This window comes from Malaclemys terrapin, chromosome 1 (assembly GCF_027887155.1).
Source record: "Malaclemys terrapin pileata isolate rMalTer1 chromosome 1, rMalTer1.hap1, whole genome shotgun sequence".
Taxonomy (NCBI): domain Eukaryota; kingdom Metazoa; phylum Chordata; order Testudines; family Emydidae; genus Malaclemys; species Malaclemys terrapin.
The window spans coordinates 234,927,593-234,942,673 of record NC_071505.1 but is presented as its reverse complement, the minus strand read 5'-3'; the positions used below and the strand labels follow the sequence as shown (position 1 = coordinate 234,942,673).

Genomic DNA, 15,081 nt, shown 5'->3' with positions numbered 1-15,081 from the left:
TGCCTATCTCACGCCTAAGCCTCAGTGTGATCCTCAAATCAGAAGACAGATGGGGGAACAGCATCAGGGCCTGATCGGGTAGGCATTTTCGAAGCATGACTTACTCCACACAAAACAGAGGAGGACAACTCCCATTAACCTTGATCCCAGTGGTTAGGGTACTCAGCTGGGCTGAGGGAAGCCCCAGTTCAATTCCCCCCTCTGCCTAATGAAGAAAAAGGATTTGAACAGGAGTTTCCCACCTTTCAAGTGAGCACCCTAACCAACAGGACATATTCTGATGTGGGTCTCTTGTTGTAGTCATTCTATATTGTATTAAATATTAATGGGCCCAGAGAGCGAATGAGACTATAGTCCAATGGTTAGAACACTCACCTGAGGTTGGAATCCTGTTCAAATCCCTTCTCCTTGTCAGGCGGAGGGGGGAACTGAACCAGTTTCCCACATTCTGGGTGAGTGCTCGGACACTGGGACAAAGGACGGCACTTGCCATCTCCTCCTCTAACACCCCCCCCCCCCAAATTTTTGTGGGAATCAGGCAGGTGCTTAACTTCTGTTCTCTCAAGCAACAGCTTAGGCATCTAAGGTGCCTGACTCCAGGAAAGGTATTCCCAGCTGTAGATTGCAAGCACAGATAGATGCCTCCCTGTATACACACTCAGGCCATGTCTACACAAGTTATGTTAGCATACAGCTGCTGAAGTTTGTATATCACTCATGTGCTTGCATATTTGGCTGCTTGTTCTTTTTTTGATGCAAAGTGCTGTACATGGTGGGTAGGCATCCCAGTGTGGCATTTGCTGCCTTCTAGCAAAATGCCTTTTGGGAAATGTTCACAATGCGTTCGTGGAAGCGGTTGTTTCAAGGTCTTATCTCAAAACTTTTATAGTGAGACACTAAGCTATGCTACTCATGGACAGGCTGGGTTCCATTTTAATCATTTATTAATATACACAACTCCCAATTTATTGGTTAAATAATTTATTTTATAAAAGTGAGAATAGTCAGTGCATACTATGACTTAATTGCTTTTTGTTCCACAGGTTTCAGATGCCGCCGAATTACTAATTCTCCTGTGCTCTTAAGTAAGGTATCTGACATTTCCTCTTCTGTTGGAATTCCATGCGGTAGTTTCAGGGGCTGTATTCTACAGACAAGAGAATTTGTTTAAAACATGGACTATGCTAACAAGTTATTTTAATTGTTGCTGGTTAAAGGAAGAGTTAACAAACCTTATTAGATGCTTTATGACTTTCAGTTTTCCATTCACAGATGGGATATTTTTGTGCACTCGGGGCTGATTTGCCTAGAAACAATGCAGAATAAATGTTACAAACTCACTTCGAAAAGGCACTTTATGTCTCTGGGAACTGATGTATTCACATATCAATAAAAGAAGAACATAGGTACACAAAATTAAACTACTTTGGGAAATTCACACTTACTGAGACTAAGTGTGCTAAAATTTATTAAACTTTTGGGATTCTCTAACATCTTCATTAATACACCCAGACTGTCCAAATACTCACAAGCACTGATTAACATGACCCAACAAATAAGAATGAACTAATAAGCAGTATATATATAGCTTTACTAAAGGCTAGCGGGCAAAGTTCTTCTCTGCTATGCACAGCAGTCTCAATGATGGTGTTCTGCTTGCCTTACAAATGTATATTTCCTATTAATATCCTTGGGAGATCCATACATCTAGGCTCCAATCATGCAAATACCTACCTATTTGCTCAACTTTACTATTGTGAGTAATCCTTTTGATTTCAATGGGATTTCTCACTGTAGTACAGTTAAGGACATGCATAAATGTTTGCAGAGTCAGGGTCCCACAGGACAAAAAATATCAAAGCAGTGTACTATGGTGAAGATCTGAGAAGAATTTTGCCCTAAATTTCTAGGCTAATTACTTTACTGATGGGCATGATAAACATGAAATAAAGTAATTTAGAAAGTATACTTTATCCAGTCCAAGATCATGTATTATCTTCTTTTCCCAGTATGGACGACCTATTCCACTTTTGATTCTAGTGACAAGATGCAGTTTGTGAGGCTGCTGAGGATCACCTCCATATTTTTCATGATCTGAAGGCCGTGGCTGAAATACCTACAAATGAGTAGTTCACAAAAGGCATGTTTTTGTTTGTTTATTTTTTTAACATTTCAACAGTTACTGAATCCAACAATGTCTTGCTGTAAAAATATTCCCCTAAAATATATTTTGGTCTTTCACTAGAAAGAAAATGTGGCAACCCCCCCTAAATTTCTAATAAGCTTTCCTTCCAGAAAGGCAAAGCAGCAACATATGACCATAGTATTAAAAAAGCTAATCTCCAAATAACCTCAAATTATTTCAAAGTGTTTCCTCATGACAGTTTGCAGAAAGATACAATAAGTGTGGGATCATGATCCTCCAATCATATATAGCCTAGCCTTTGGGGGCATGATTCTTCAACCATATACATGAACACATAAGAGCAGAGGTCTGCGCAGACAGGTCCAGTTGTATAACTGGGACCCAAATTTGTAAGATGATTGTGACAGGCTTATTACTCAAGACTGCCCTATTTCAGAAATAAAACAGACTACAATCAGACACTGGTTTTTCATACAAGAATCTGAGTGCATCTCTCTTTGGTTTAACAATGGTATTGCTCAGTACTGTTACAAATTAGCCTTACTAAAAAAATTAAAGGTATAAACAAACCCAAAATGTGCTTTCAAATCTTTAAATATTGTGCTTACTGAAGCTGGAATTCTTGACTTAGTAAATTTATGGCGAATCCATCCTGTCCATGTCAGGGATTCCACGCTGCTTTTTGCCAGAGTCTAAAAAAATTATGGCATGATTTGTCAAACTTATTCAAGGAGAAAATTATTAACGTCTGTATTGTACATAAACCTGTATAATGACTGAATTAGGATCAGGGTCCCGTTGTGCAACCAGAATAACTGATACAATGCTGTGCACTTATTACATCAGTGGGTGCTTTGACACCAAGAAATTTAGCATATTCTTGCTTAAGGAAACCAAATACTTTTGAAACCTTTTAAAGCCTGTGTTTCTGCTCCGGGAGTTCTAGTGAAATGAGGACACAACCCCTGGTTTCACTAGAAGGGAGGCTGCAGAACGGCAGGGGTGTGTGGGGCCCTTCACAAGAGCCGGGACACGCACTCGGAGAGCGATCAGGCAGCGCAGCTCACTGGGGCTGACCCGGTCTGGAGGGACGATCCTAGGGGAATCAGGCTGCAGCCCGCCCTAGTGCGGCCCAGGATAGCTCGGAGGGGGAAGAGCCCCAGTCCTGCGACCCTTTCACCAGGGGCTCAAGGGACGAGGGAAGCGGAGCGCAGCGACCCGGGCAGTGGGAGGCGAGGGGCTACAGGCCCGGGTCCCGCTCTCATGCCGCCCTTCCTACCCTTGGAGAAACTGGCCCCCAACAATCCCACTACGACCAGCGCAGGGAAACCCCCGGCTCTGCGCCCCACTCACTCTCCAGGCGCCTGGGAATCTCTTAGCGACGCAGCCCAGCACCGCCGCCGCCATCTAGACCCCCGATGTCGTTTCCGGATTCCGACAGCCACTAAAATCCGTGCCCAGAAGCTGCCGCACTTTGGTTCCCGGTTCGCCAATACGGCCCCGGCTACTTCCGGCGAGGGGAGGGGAGGGAATAAAGTGCGGCACCGGCGACCGCCTCGAGTTCTTCTGGGTCCTGAAAATCACGTGACCGCCTCCCCCGGCTCCCGGACGTGGTGGCTGCTGCTGGCGCGCGCAGGCTTGGTCCAGCTGGGGGTTCGATGCCTGCTGGGTCCCGCTTCCCGCCCGCATGTCCCAGGCCGGTCCGGGCGCGGTGGCCGCGCTGGAGCCCCCGGCGGTGGCGACGCTGAAGCGGGCGGTGGAGCTGGACTCGGCGTCCCGCTTCCAGGAGTCGCTGGTGTGTTACCAGGAGGGGATCGACTTGCTGCTGCGGGTGTTGAAAGGTACCGGCGGGCTGGCCCCTATCTCCCCTCCAGCGCTGGAGCCCACCCCACCCAGAGCTGGCTTCCTGCCCGCCCCGCTCCGCCGGGAAAGGTCGGGAGCCGCAGCGCCAATACAACAGTTCATGCTGCTCTGTCCCGAGCTTGCAAACGTTTGAGGGTGGGGGCTGTCATTTTCTCTGGGGTTGCGGAGGGTGCGTGGCAGGAGGGAGCCCAGCTCTGGCTGACCTGCAGGTGCTGCCTCTTTAAGGCCTGGTCTATTCTAGAAAATTATGTTGTTTTAACTACATTGGTCAGAGGTGTGAAAAATCCAACCCTAGTGGTGTAGTTAAGCTGACCTAAATCCCCCTGTAGACAGCGCCACTACTGCCTCTGGGGGAGGTGGAAAGTATCAGGAGGTAGCCGTGTTAGTCTGTAGCTACAAAAACAACAAGGAGTCTGGTGGCACCTTAAAGACTAACATATATTTAGGCATAAGCTTTCGTGGGAAAAAAACTCACTTCTTCAGATGCCTATGCCCAAATATATCTGTTAGTCTTTAAGATGCCACCGGACTCCTTGTTGTTTTTGGGGAGGTGGAAGAACCCCTCCCATTGGCATAGGAAGTGTCTACGCTGAAGCAGCACAGCTGTGCCACTGAAGGGTTTTACGTGTAGACTAGCCCAGCCCTAATAACATTAATGTATGTTCTGAACCCTTAGAGCTGTGGTGATGGGCATGTTACAATTATATGTGCCTGTGTTGGGCCTCCCTGTTCATAAATGACTAAGGCCTGGTCTACACTAGGAAATTAGGTCAGTGTAACTAAATCACTCAGGGTATAAAAAATCCACACCCCTGAACAATGCAGTTAAACTGACATAACCCCCACTGTAAATAGCACAAGGTCCATGAGAGATTATCTACACTGCGGAGAACCTGTCCTGTCAGTGTAGATAGCATCTTCACTGAAGTGCTACAGCAGCACCACTGTAGCATTTTAAGTGTAGACCAGTCCTAGGAAAAACCGAACATTCCTGGAAACTTCGTAAAATCAAAAGGCTGGTTGGCTGCTGTGTTTGAGTGGCCCCCACTTACTTTTTTTGTCTAGTACATAGCTATTACATTCCTCTCTTTCACCCTCTCCCCTCCCCCCTCTCCCCCCCTGTGGTTCAAGAAGCTTATCCTGGGGTATATGTAGGTTTGGAAGGTTTAGATTTTTATTGATAAATGTTGGTAAGGGTTGATTTCACCAGAAATACGTTAAATATTTGTGTACTGACTAAGTATTTCCATGAATAATAATCAAAACTTACAGAAATAATGTAAAAAAAAATCTGCTTGAGAACTTTAGTTTCACTTAAGAATATTTAATTTGCATATTTTGACATGTGATGTTGATAATTTGTGTTTTAACCATTAAAAAGCTTTAACTGGTTGAATCTCAACACCTACTGTCATTAAATAATTGTTGTCTCATCACCCACCCATAATTTTCTGGAACTGTGAAAATTTTAAAAGTGCTTAAAATAGACATTATCAGTCAAAATTATTTTAAAAAAATCAAATTCTGCCAAGCATAGGTACACACAATGAAAAATATTGAGAACTAACCAGTAAAGGGACTGGTTCTTGGACATGGATGTAAGTCCAGTAAAGGATTTCTCTCCTCTCTTATAAACTGTTGAATGAAAAAAATATCAGAGGACTTTTTATCTTGGGGAATAATTACCAGACGTAGTTGTCCTCCTTTTTTGAGATAATCTGAATATTTTTGATTCACAGCTACAAAAGATGAAACAAAAAAAGCTCACTACAGACAAAAAATATCTGACTACATGGAGAGAGCTGAAGCAATTAAAAAACATATTGAAAAAGAAAGAGAAGGTATGAAGTTGTACTGTACATTTTTTAAAATGTTCATGAAATGATGCACTTGTACATCTGAACTTACAATACAGTTACCTAGGATTTATAGAATACATATTTATGATTGCACTGTCTTGTTTAGTGAGGGATGCTTCTTTTTTAGATGGTAAATACCACCAGCAAATTAAAATTGAAGAAAATGCAACTGGTTTCAGCTATGAGAAGGTTTTCCAAGACTACCTTAATGAGACTGTTACAGAAGTTTGGGTAGAGGACCCATACATTAGACATGTTCACCAGGCAAGTGGATCTTGAAAGTAGCTTACATATAAAACTATAATAATTTTTTTCAGTTATTAAATAATCAAACTAACTCTTACAGTTCTACAACTTCTTACGATTCTGTGAGATGCTTGTTAAGGGGCCCTGCAAAGTGAAAACTATCCACCTCCTCACTTCCTATGATGAAGTAAGTATCTAAACTTCATGTATAACATCTATTATTCATATTTACCAATATTGGTCAGACTGAGGCCTTCCCTCCTTCAACAGGAGATGCAAGCAGGTCAAGAGGATTTAACATAAACACTGAATAGTGTAATTCCAAATATTTTGCTAAGTAATAAATTCTACTTATGTGGAATCCTAAGTGGAAGTGACCCTGGAAGAAAGATGTTTATATTATCCTAGTTAACTGTCTATTGTAAGAAACACCATTTAAATAAATTCTGTTGGGAGACTCTTTGTAATTAGGAAGGCCTGGATACATTTTGATATTTTGGGGTTATGACAAGTATAAACCCTCTCGTTGTCATTGTACTTGTTCTAGCCCAAATCTTAGTCTGGACAGATAATTCAGTGTACTGGGGAGGCAGCATATCTAGTTGTTAGAGCATGGGACCAGGGAGGAGAACTGAGTCCTTGTCCATAATCTGTCATTGGCTTGCTATGTGATTTTGGCCACGGCAGTCAATGTGCCTCAGTCATCCCATCTGCAAAAATGAGTATAACTTATCTGTCTTCATAAGAATTTTGAGACTTGGCAAAAAAGGTATAAGAACAAAGTGGTGTTAGTGAATTGAAGACGATAAATGGACACAATTGGAACATGTATGATGAAAAAACAACTTTTACTCTTAACAGGGCAGTGGAAAGAGTCAGCAGACAAGTAGTCTAGAAGAAATAAAGCAATCACTAAAGAACTATGGAGTAACACTGAATGTCTCATTCTCATCTTCAATTCATGATCGAGAAATAAGGTTGGTGATGCGGAAAACCAATTAATTTCAAATTATTTAATCCTGACAAATTATTTATAACCATGGTTACAAATGTCATTCAAAGCAGAAGGCAGTTACTTTATCCAGTAAAGTAAGTTCTTCATAGTTTTATACTATGTTCAACATTGGGACTGCTGGGATCTAGTTTTTAAAACAAGACATTGCTGTACAGTAACTCTTCGCTTAACGTTGTAGTTATGTTCCTGAAAAATACGACTTTAAGCGAAATATTAAGCGAATCCAATTTCCCCATAAGAATTAATGTGAATGGGGGGGTAGGTTCCAGGGAAATTTTTTTCACCAGACAAAAAACTATATATTATATAGATATACACACAGTATACGTTTTAAACAAACAATTTAATACTATTCACAGCTATGGTGATTGTGAAGCTTGGTTGAGGTGGTGAAGTTAGAGGGTGGAAGAGGGAGGGATATTTCCCAGGGAGTGCCTTGCTGCTAAATGATGAACTAGCACTTGGCTGAGCCCTCAAGGGTTAACACATTGTTGTTAATGTAGCCTCTCATCAAGGCAGCACGAACAGGAGGGAGGGGAGACAACATAGCAGACAGACACACACCTTGTGTGTGGGAGAGAGAGAGAGATGCACACTGCCCCTTTAAGTAAGCTGACCCCACTCTTAAGTGCATTGTCTTTTTAAGTGGATCAGGAAGCTGAGACAGCAGCTGCTGCCCCAAGCTCTCTCTGTCCGTGTTCCCTCCCTGCTCTATATGGAGAAGGGGTAAGTGGGGTGCAGGAGCTGGGGGGAGGGGGACACCCTGACATTAGCCTCTCTCCTTCCCCCCCTGCACAGCAAGCAGGAGTCTTTGGGAGCAGCTCCAAGGCAGAGGGCAGGAGCAGCACATGGCAGTGGGGGGAGGGACAGCTGAACTGCAGATTGATAGCCTGCTGGGCGGCTGCAGCATCGGGAACTTAGGGGGGCTGCCGGTCCATCCTGGTTACAAGCCCCCACCAGCTAGCTGCAACGGGCTGCTCTTCCTGTAAGCAGTGGACAAAACAGACAGCTGCCAAACAACATTAGAAGGGAGCATTGCACAACTTTAATCGAGCATGTTCCCTAATTGATCAGCAGTGTAACAACGAAACAACGTTAACCGGGACGACTTTAAGTGAGGAGTTATTGTATTATACAGTTGACATCTACTCTAGCTAGAAATTGTGATTAAAATGGTAGGAGCAATTTGCATAACTTGTAGATATGATTAAGGTCTTTTTTTCCTAATTATGTTAAATGTACCCACAGTTTGTAAACTTATGAAGATGGAATAACATTATGAATTTTTAAATAGATTCAACAATGGATGGATGATTAAGATTGGAAGAGGGCTTGATTATTTTAAGAAACCACAGGTATGTGTGTCTTGTCTTTTGAATGAATTTGAACTACAAAGTGGCTTATTCTAAAATTGTGTTCCTTTCTGTAGGGTCGTTTTTGCCTTGGATACTGTGATTTTGATTTGAGACCATGTCATGAAACAACAGTGGATGTCTTTCATACTAAACATACAAAGAAAACATGACCAAATATTTCTGTTATTTAATTACTGCTCTTACAAGCTTTAAATGCCTGCTTTTAATTTCTCTCAGTTACATGTAGTGTACATTTTTATGGAATAAACTATATTTTTTTATATTTTTGATTACTTGCAGTTTGAATTGATAAAATTTCTAAACTAAATGGGGTAACACTTTAAAGCAAGATACAGTAGAAACTCAGAGTTATGAACACCAGAGTTCCAAACTGACTGGTCAATCACACACCTCATTTGGAACCGGAAGTACGCAATCGGGCAGCAGCAGAGATGACAAACCAAGTACAGCACAGTAATGTGTTAAATGTAAAATAAAAAAAGGGAAAGTTTAAAAAAAAAAAAAATTGCCTAGGTAAGGAAACTGTTTCCGTTCTTGTTTCATTTAAAGTAAGATGGTTAAAATTAGCTTTTTTTTCTTCTGCATAGTAAAGTTTCAAAGCTGTATTAAGCCAATGTTCAATTCTAAACTTTTGAAAGAACAACCATAACATGTTGTCTAGAGTTACGAACATTTCAGAGTTACAAACAACCTCCATTCCCAAGGTGGTCGTAAACTCTGAGGTTCTACTCTATCAAATGATGAATTAGCAGTGCTGAAAGTTCACAAGTGCTTAGGAGACTAGTTAAGTTTCTGTAAATTGTACACACTCCACAAACTTAAATGTTTTTGATTCAACACAGAAAATCCAAATATACAGAAGTTAGAAAGGCAACTGTCTTTAGTATTGTCCTTTAAAGAAAAAACAATAGGATTGAAGGAAAACACCATGTTAAACTGTAGCTTACTTAACTAGATAATTAAGGCCAATTGTTTCCTTCTAAACAAGGTGGATAGCTGGAAAATTAGTGAATATTTGTGCAGAGTCCTCTGTGAAATACCAATTGGCAATCACACTAAAATTTAACAGCCTTCAAAAGCCTTCTGTTTCAGTGATTAACTTATTTGATTACTAATGGCAGAACATGTATTGAGGGGCCCACATACCGATAAATGGAAGATAACTGAACAGAATGTGCCATACTTGATCAGACTATCTAAATGTGTGGTCCTGCTTTGTGGCCATTATCCTTCCAGTTAAGGACCAGAGAGCAAGACACAGGAATCAAAATGCAGTTCTCCTGCATGGTATCTGAGCTGGTCGCAAGTCCATGGCCCATTATTTACTGAAACTGATTTTTTTCATGATGTTAACATGCAAACTTTACTATTTTTAATTTAGACCATAAAATGAAAGTCTAGAATAAAATTTAATTTAGAGCCTAACATGTAGATAAAGCAGATACTCCATGTATACATTTAACTTTAAGCTCTCAGAAGTTACCAAAACGTATCAAAATGCCTCATATTAGACTAGTGGCTTTACAGTCTTCTTAAAATGAACTGTCATTTGTCCAAATCCAGTATAGCTTTCCAGTAAGTCACTGTCTCTGAGATGTGAACTCTTAGCATATAGATCTAGTCTGAAGTATCTTCATGTATTTGGGTGACTAAGTACATGTTTAATCTTCAGTAATTGAGAAATTGTTTCATGTTGACAGTGCTGACACGAAATTTAGTTTTATGATCAGTCTAATTAATAGTTACACAATCAGTCATGAACTAAAACACTAGACTCCAATAACTTTAGTAGATAAATCAAGAGAAAGTTACTTCAGTAGTAGCTTACTCCTATAAAATCAACTTGCAAAACATACTGAAAATAACCAGATTTTATTTTACAATTTTAGTAAATCATGCACTAGTTAGTATCAAAGATGTGACTTACACTTTCATTATGAAAATCACATTAGTGTCATCACATTCTCACATAAGAGACTCCACTTGCTGTGCAACTCATAGTTTTGTGGACATATTCTCAGCAGCGCACTTGCTAATGCTGTGGTTTCACTGGGGCAAAACTTACTGCCAATTAGGTTTTTCTCTAGTTCATTGCACATTGCTGGTGGCAGCCACTGCTCTGGCAAATCTATGTTACAAACTTCAATTCTCCCATGCTTTACATGAATATCCACTTTAACTTCAAGGAGAGACTGTTCATACACCATGTTAAAGCAAGTGCTAATACTAAATTTTGGTGTCTTGCCATATATCCATTCCCAGGTTTGTAGTTCTTTGGTTTTATTATTAATTCCAGGAAACACTATCTCATCAGCTGGGTTTATTAGGGTAATATGATGGTCAATTTGATGGCATCTTGCATATTCTGCAGCAACAGCATCCATGACCATTTCACATGTTAAAGTAGGATCCTCTTCAAAGAGATTTTTCACTAAAGCAGGCATGCTAGGAGTGGCATTGCTTTTTATCCCCTTGTAAGGACTCTTCAGTACAGAAGATAAAATAAACCTATCTGCACTGCATAGTAAAGTGCAGTGATGATAAGCAACAGTCCTTCCTAGCTTTGCAGCAGTACCTGAGATTTTAAAATTCCCATCTAGCAAGAGATCATATCTGTCTGTGGCACGCACATCTAACTGGGGTCGCAAGCCTTTTAGAGCCCTAACAACTAATTTTAGGTTTTCCATTCTCTCGTATTTTTTCTTGGATGTGAAGAAAGTAAAATTGATATTGCCCAGATCATGGTAAACTGTTCCGCCCCCACTTCTCCTTCGAGCCAGTTTTATGTTCTTCTTCCTCAATATCTTGAGGTTACACTCTTGCCAGGGATTCTGGTGTCTCCCAATCACCACAGTGGGAGAATTTCTCCAAAGGAAAAGAACCTGTCTGTTCTCTAAATTCATGTTGTCATGAATCCAATCTTCCACAGCCAAATTCTGGTAAACATCACTAGAAACAGACTGCAGAATGAGTCCTCTGTTTGCTGTATACTTGAAGCCAGCTGCTGAAATCTTGAGGACATAAAATAACTGAAAACAGTTCTTCAGGGATGATGGGATTACCATGGTTTTAATAAAATTTACAGATAATGTGTGAAAGGAGAGGCAGGTCTGTGAAAGTCCGGTATGAGAAGTTCATAATCTGCACTCCTCAAGTACAAACACATTACTAAAGGCAATCATGCTGTACTCACTTACTTCCCAGGATACCAAAATAGTGATGCTACCACAATCAATGTGTTTACAAGGTAGATTTCCTTCTTCCAAATATGATAGATATTGACAATGCACCAGTGGTGAAGTGCTAAGATGGCGCTACAGAAGGTTGTTTCCACTTGTTGCATATTACTAGAAGCCTGCAAGGGGGAGGGCGGGAAGCATAGTATCTGATTGTATTTGTTTTTCCCCCCTGCAATGTAATTTTACAGTACTGTCATTAATATTGCTCCTGGGAGAATTCTCTGCCACTGCGCATGTGCAGAATTCATGGTCCCGTTCGCTCCAGATTTCTTTGCATCTCTGCAGAAAAAGGACTTGCTGCTGGGGAAGCAAAGGAAAGCCACAAGAGTGGTCATGCACCCCACTGTTCTGAGCCCCAACTAGCTGCACCCAGCCCCACTCTGAACCCCCCTTGCCCTCCCCACTGAGCCCCACCCACCTTTCCCTGGACCCCACTGCAGAGTCCCAATGCCCCTGCAGCCAGAACCTCCCAACCAGCCCCTGTTCATCCAGATCCCCCCACAGCTGTAACCAAGCTGCCAGCAGCCAGGTTGCCCCACACAGAACCCTCTCACCCAGCACTTGGATTCCCGCCCACCGCTAGGAGCCTGCTGGGCTGAGCCTGCCTGCCCACAGCTGGTGGGCCTAGCCTGGAGGGGCAGGGTCAGCCCTTGCACTGTGTCAGTGTCAGGTGCAGCCTCATCCCCCTGTCCCAGGGGGAGCTGTACAGTGATCTCCCATCTCTGTGCAGCCAGTGGCCTGTGCTCCCCATTTCCCAGCTGGAGTCTCTACATTTATTTGTTTACAAACACAATTTGCAGAACTGTGCAAAATGTTTATTTCTTTGGCACAGAATTCCCTCAGGAGCAGTAAAAGTATTTAATAACCTAGTCTACCATAAATATGCAGGTTAACTTTTTAAGACGTCGGTAAAGTGGTCCAGCTAATACGTGTAGGATTTAAATTGCCCTTGACGCTAAAACGCGTCACCCTGTCCCTATGCCCCCACCCCGTTTCAGGGATCGCCCTAGCGAGGAGCGGGCATAGGTCAGTTACGTGCCCAATCCTGCCGGTACCATTAGCCGCGGGCAGGGCGGGCGCCTGAGGCGATTTTAGCTTTGCGGGGTGAGAGCGGCCGCGGCTCCGCGGTGACCGAACGCGCCGGGCGACGTTCTACCGCAGCGCGCTGGGACGCAGACAAGGGGCGGGCGGCAGGGTAGGGCCGGGCCCGGCTCTGCCAGCAGAGCGAGAAACCCCGAGCGCCGGTGCCTGGGGCGGGGACAGGTCGCTACTCACGGCGGGGGCGTGGGGAGACTCCGGCCGCCTCCGGTTCACGCGCGGCTCGTTATATCGAGCGTCTGCCCGAGGTGCGCGTCCCAAACCCTTCCGGCCCCGCGCCGCAGCTGGGGCCTGACGTTCCCCCAGCGAATCGCCCGGTGACACGGGGGAAGGGAGAAGAGGAGACACCGCGTCCCTCCCACCCACGGGGGGGGGCGGGGCTTGCCAGACGGCCTTGTAGGTCACGTGAGCTGTCGGGGGTCTTTGGCGGGACAAGGCGGGGCCGCGCTGAGCTGCCCTTGGTTCCTCGGGCGCCGCGTGATGGGAGCTCTGCCGCGCTGGGGCGGGGGGCCGAGGCAGGCCAGTCTGCGCACGGCAGGGGCAGGAAGGGATTTTGCTCTGTGTGTGTTTCTGTGAGTGAAGCAGGGTTGTGCTGATAGCGTCTGTTCCGTGGGATCAACTTCTGCTGGGGTCAGAGACAAGCCTTTGTAGTTTGTCTAAACTAAAATAAATAAAAGACAGAAACACCCTATCCACCATGGGTGAATACTTCTCACAAAGCGATTGCTCCATATCTGACATCAAGAGCACACCCCAAGGCAGTGACTAGCCTTTCCTTCCCCTTCCCCTTGTTTAGGGCAGAGGGACATGCAGCCCTGAGAGGGCTCTGGCCATCTGCTCTCCATCTGTGCCCTGTAGCTGGACCTAAGCAACAGTGCCAGGGTCTGGAGTAATTAGACTCAGAAAGGAACCCAGGAGTGAGTTCAACTGCTACAGGGGACAGTGAGCTTGCCCAGGAGCGGGGACTCAAAGAACAAGAGGAGACAGCTGACTATGTGTGGTGAAGGATGCAGGCATTAGGCTCTGTGCCTGAAACAATGTCTTGAGAGAGAAAGAGGTTTTGTGCTAGTCCTTGGAGAGGGGGCATCAGTTGAGATGGATCCTGAGCGCTAGATGGTGGAATGGCAACAGCAGCAGGCCATCCAGCAACAATGCCAGCAGCAGATGTTGCAGCCGTGGATGGCCCAGCAGCAGGCCCAGTCAGCACAGCAGCAGTTGCTGAAAGAGATTGTGACCCACCAGCAAGAACTGCAGAGAGACTTTTTGCCACAGTTAAAAACCCCAGCCCCTGCACAGGGAGGCCTGGTAGGGCCAATTCACCAGGAGGAACTCTCTCACCTGTGCCAGACATTAACTAAGATGGGCCCTGACAGTGCTCTGGAGGCATTCTTCACTACCTTTGAGAGGGCAGCATTAGCATCTCAATAACCTCTGGAGATTCAGGCGTTCTTTTAGCTCCCTCCCTAATGAGACAGGCACAGTTGGCTCACTGTAACCTGGGCTCAGAGCAGGCTAGAGACTGCAATTGGGTGAAGATTGCTATTTTAGAGTCTCTGGATATTACCAAAGAGACACATTGGCAGAACTTTAGGGCAAGGTTTAAAAGAGCATTGCTGGCGTTGGCTTCCCCTCAAGGAGCTTTCCAGGACTCAAGTTGCAGAGTTGGTTCTCATAGAGAAGCTCATGCCCATACTTTCAGAGAGGGGCTGGGAGTGGGTTCTCTGGCATTGCCCTGAGTCGTTGTCAGACATGAAGCAGCTGATGGATAATTTTTTCGCAGTCAAAGGGTCCATAGCCGAGCTCAGATGAAGCATCACCCAGATAACTGACCAGTGACACAGACAACTGGGCTGGAATCCTTAAGCTCAGACAAAGGTCTCCCTCATAGTCTAAATATGTCCCCTGTCAGAAAGGAGCCTGCAGACCCAAGCTTGGTAACCTGCTACTCCTGTGGGCAGGGGCATGCACAAGGGAAGGCAAGCAGGGGCACATGTCCCCCCAATAATTGGCAGGGGCACAGAGCTCCTTTGGCCCTGGGGCAGGAGCTGACAGCTCCTCTGGCCCCGGGGCCATGGCAGGGGCACAGAACCTGTCTCTCCAAAAGCGGTCACATTTTTATTCCTGTGCACACCCCTGCCTGTGGGCAGTACAGGCACATGAGGAAAGAGTGCCCATTGATGGCGTGCAACTACACAGGGGGTTGTATGGCAAAAGAGAGGGTCCATAGGAGGGGGGAGGG

General features: G+C 44.3%; 3 protein-coding genes across 6 annotated transcripts; 1 reads left to right on the top strand and 2 right to left on the bottom strand.

Annotated features, from left to right (window-relative positions):
* Window positions 1-964: 964 nt before the first annotated feature.
* On the bottom strand, window positions 965-3,604 carry MRPL30 (mitochondrial ribosomal protein L30). The gene is made up of 5 exons (XM_054009634.1): window positions 3,500-3,604; window positions 2,755-2,838; window positions 1,970-2,116; window positions 1,233-1,306; window positions 965-1,147 (listed from the first exon to the last, which is right to left on the bottom strand). The coding sequence occupies exons 1-5, from the start codon at window positions 3,551-3,553 to the stop codon at window positions 1,015-1,017; spliced, it is 492 nt and encodes a 163-aa protein (XP_053865609.1). The 5' UTR covers window positions 3,554-3,604; the 3' UTR covers window positions 965-1,014.
* Window positions 3,605-3,719: 115 nt separating this feature from the next.
* On the top strand, window positions 3,720-8,767 carry MITD1 (microtubule interacting and trafficking domain containing 1). 2 transcript variants are annotated; one of them, XM_054009614.1, is made up of 7 exons: window positions 3,720-3,987; window positions 5,749-5,850; window positions 5,996-6,132; window positions 6,215-6,301; window positions 6,976-7,091; window positions 8,424-8,484; window positions 8,559-8,767. In XM_054009614.1, the coding sequence occupies exons 1-7, from the start codon at window positions 3,834-3,836 to the stop codon at window positions 8,652-8,654; spliced, it is 753 nt and encodes a 250-aa protein (XP_053865589.1). In that variant the 5' UTR covers window positions 3,720-3,833; the 3' UTR covers window positions 8,655-8,767. The 2 variants fall into 2 exon arrangements, with proteins under 2 accessions (XP_053865589.1, XP_053865597.1); XM_054009622.1 differs by having other exon boundaries at window positions 3,867-3,941.
* Window positions 8,768-10,361: 1,594 nt separating this feature from the next.
* Window positions 10,362-13,095, bottom strand: LIPT1 (lipoyltransferase 1). 3 transcript variants are annotated; one of them, XM_054009596.1, is made up of 2 exons: window positions 13,020-13,095; window positions 10,362-12,044 (listed from the first exon to the last, which is right to left on the bottom strand). In XM_054009596.1, the coding sequence occupies exon 2, from the start codon at window positions 11,568-11,570 to the stop codon at window positions 10,449-10,451; it is 1,122 nt and encodes a 373-aa protein (XP_053865571.1). In that variant the 5' UTR covers window positions 11,571-12,044; window positions 13,020-13,095; the 3' UTR covers window positions 10,362-10,448. The 3 variants fall into 3 exon arrangements, with proteins under 3 accessions (XP_053865571.1, XP_053865581.1, XP_053865576.1); XM_054009606.1 differs by having other exon boundaries at window positions 10,362-11,860; window positions 13,020-13,079; XM_054009601.1 differs by having other exon boundaries at window positions 10,362-12,041; window positions 13,020-13,078.
* Window positions 13,096-15,081: the final 1,986 nt, after the last annotated feature.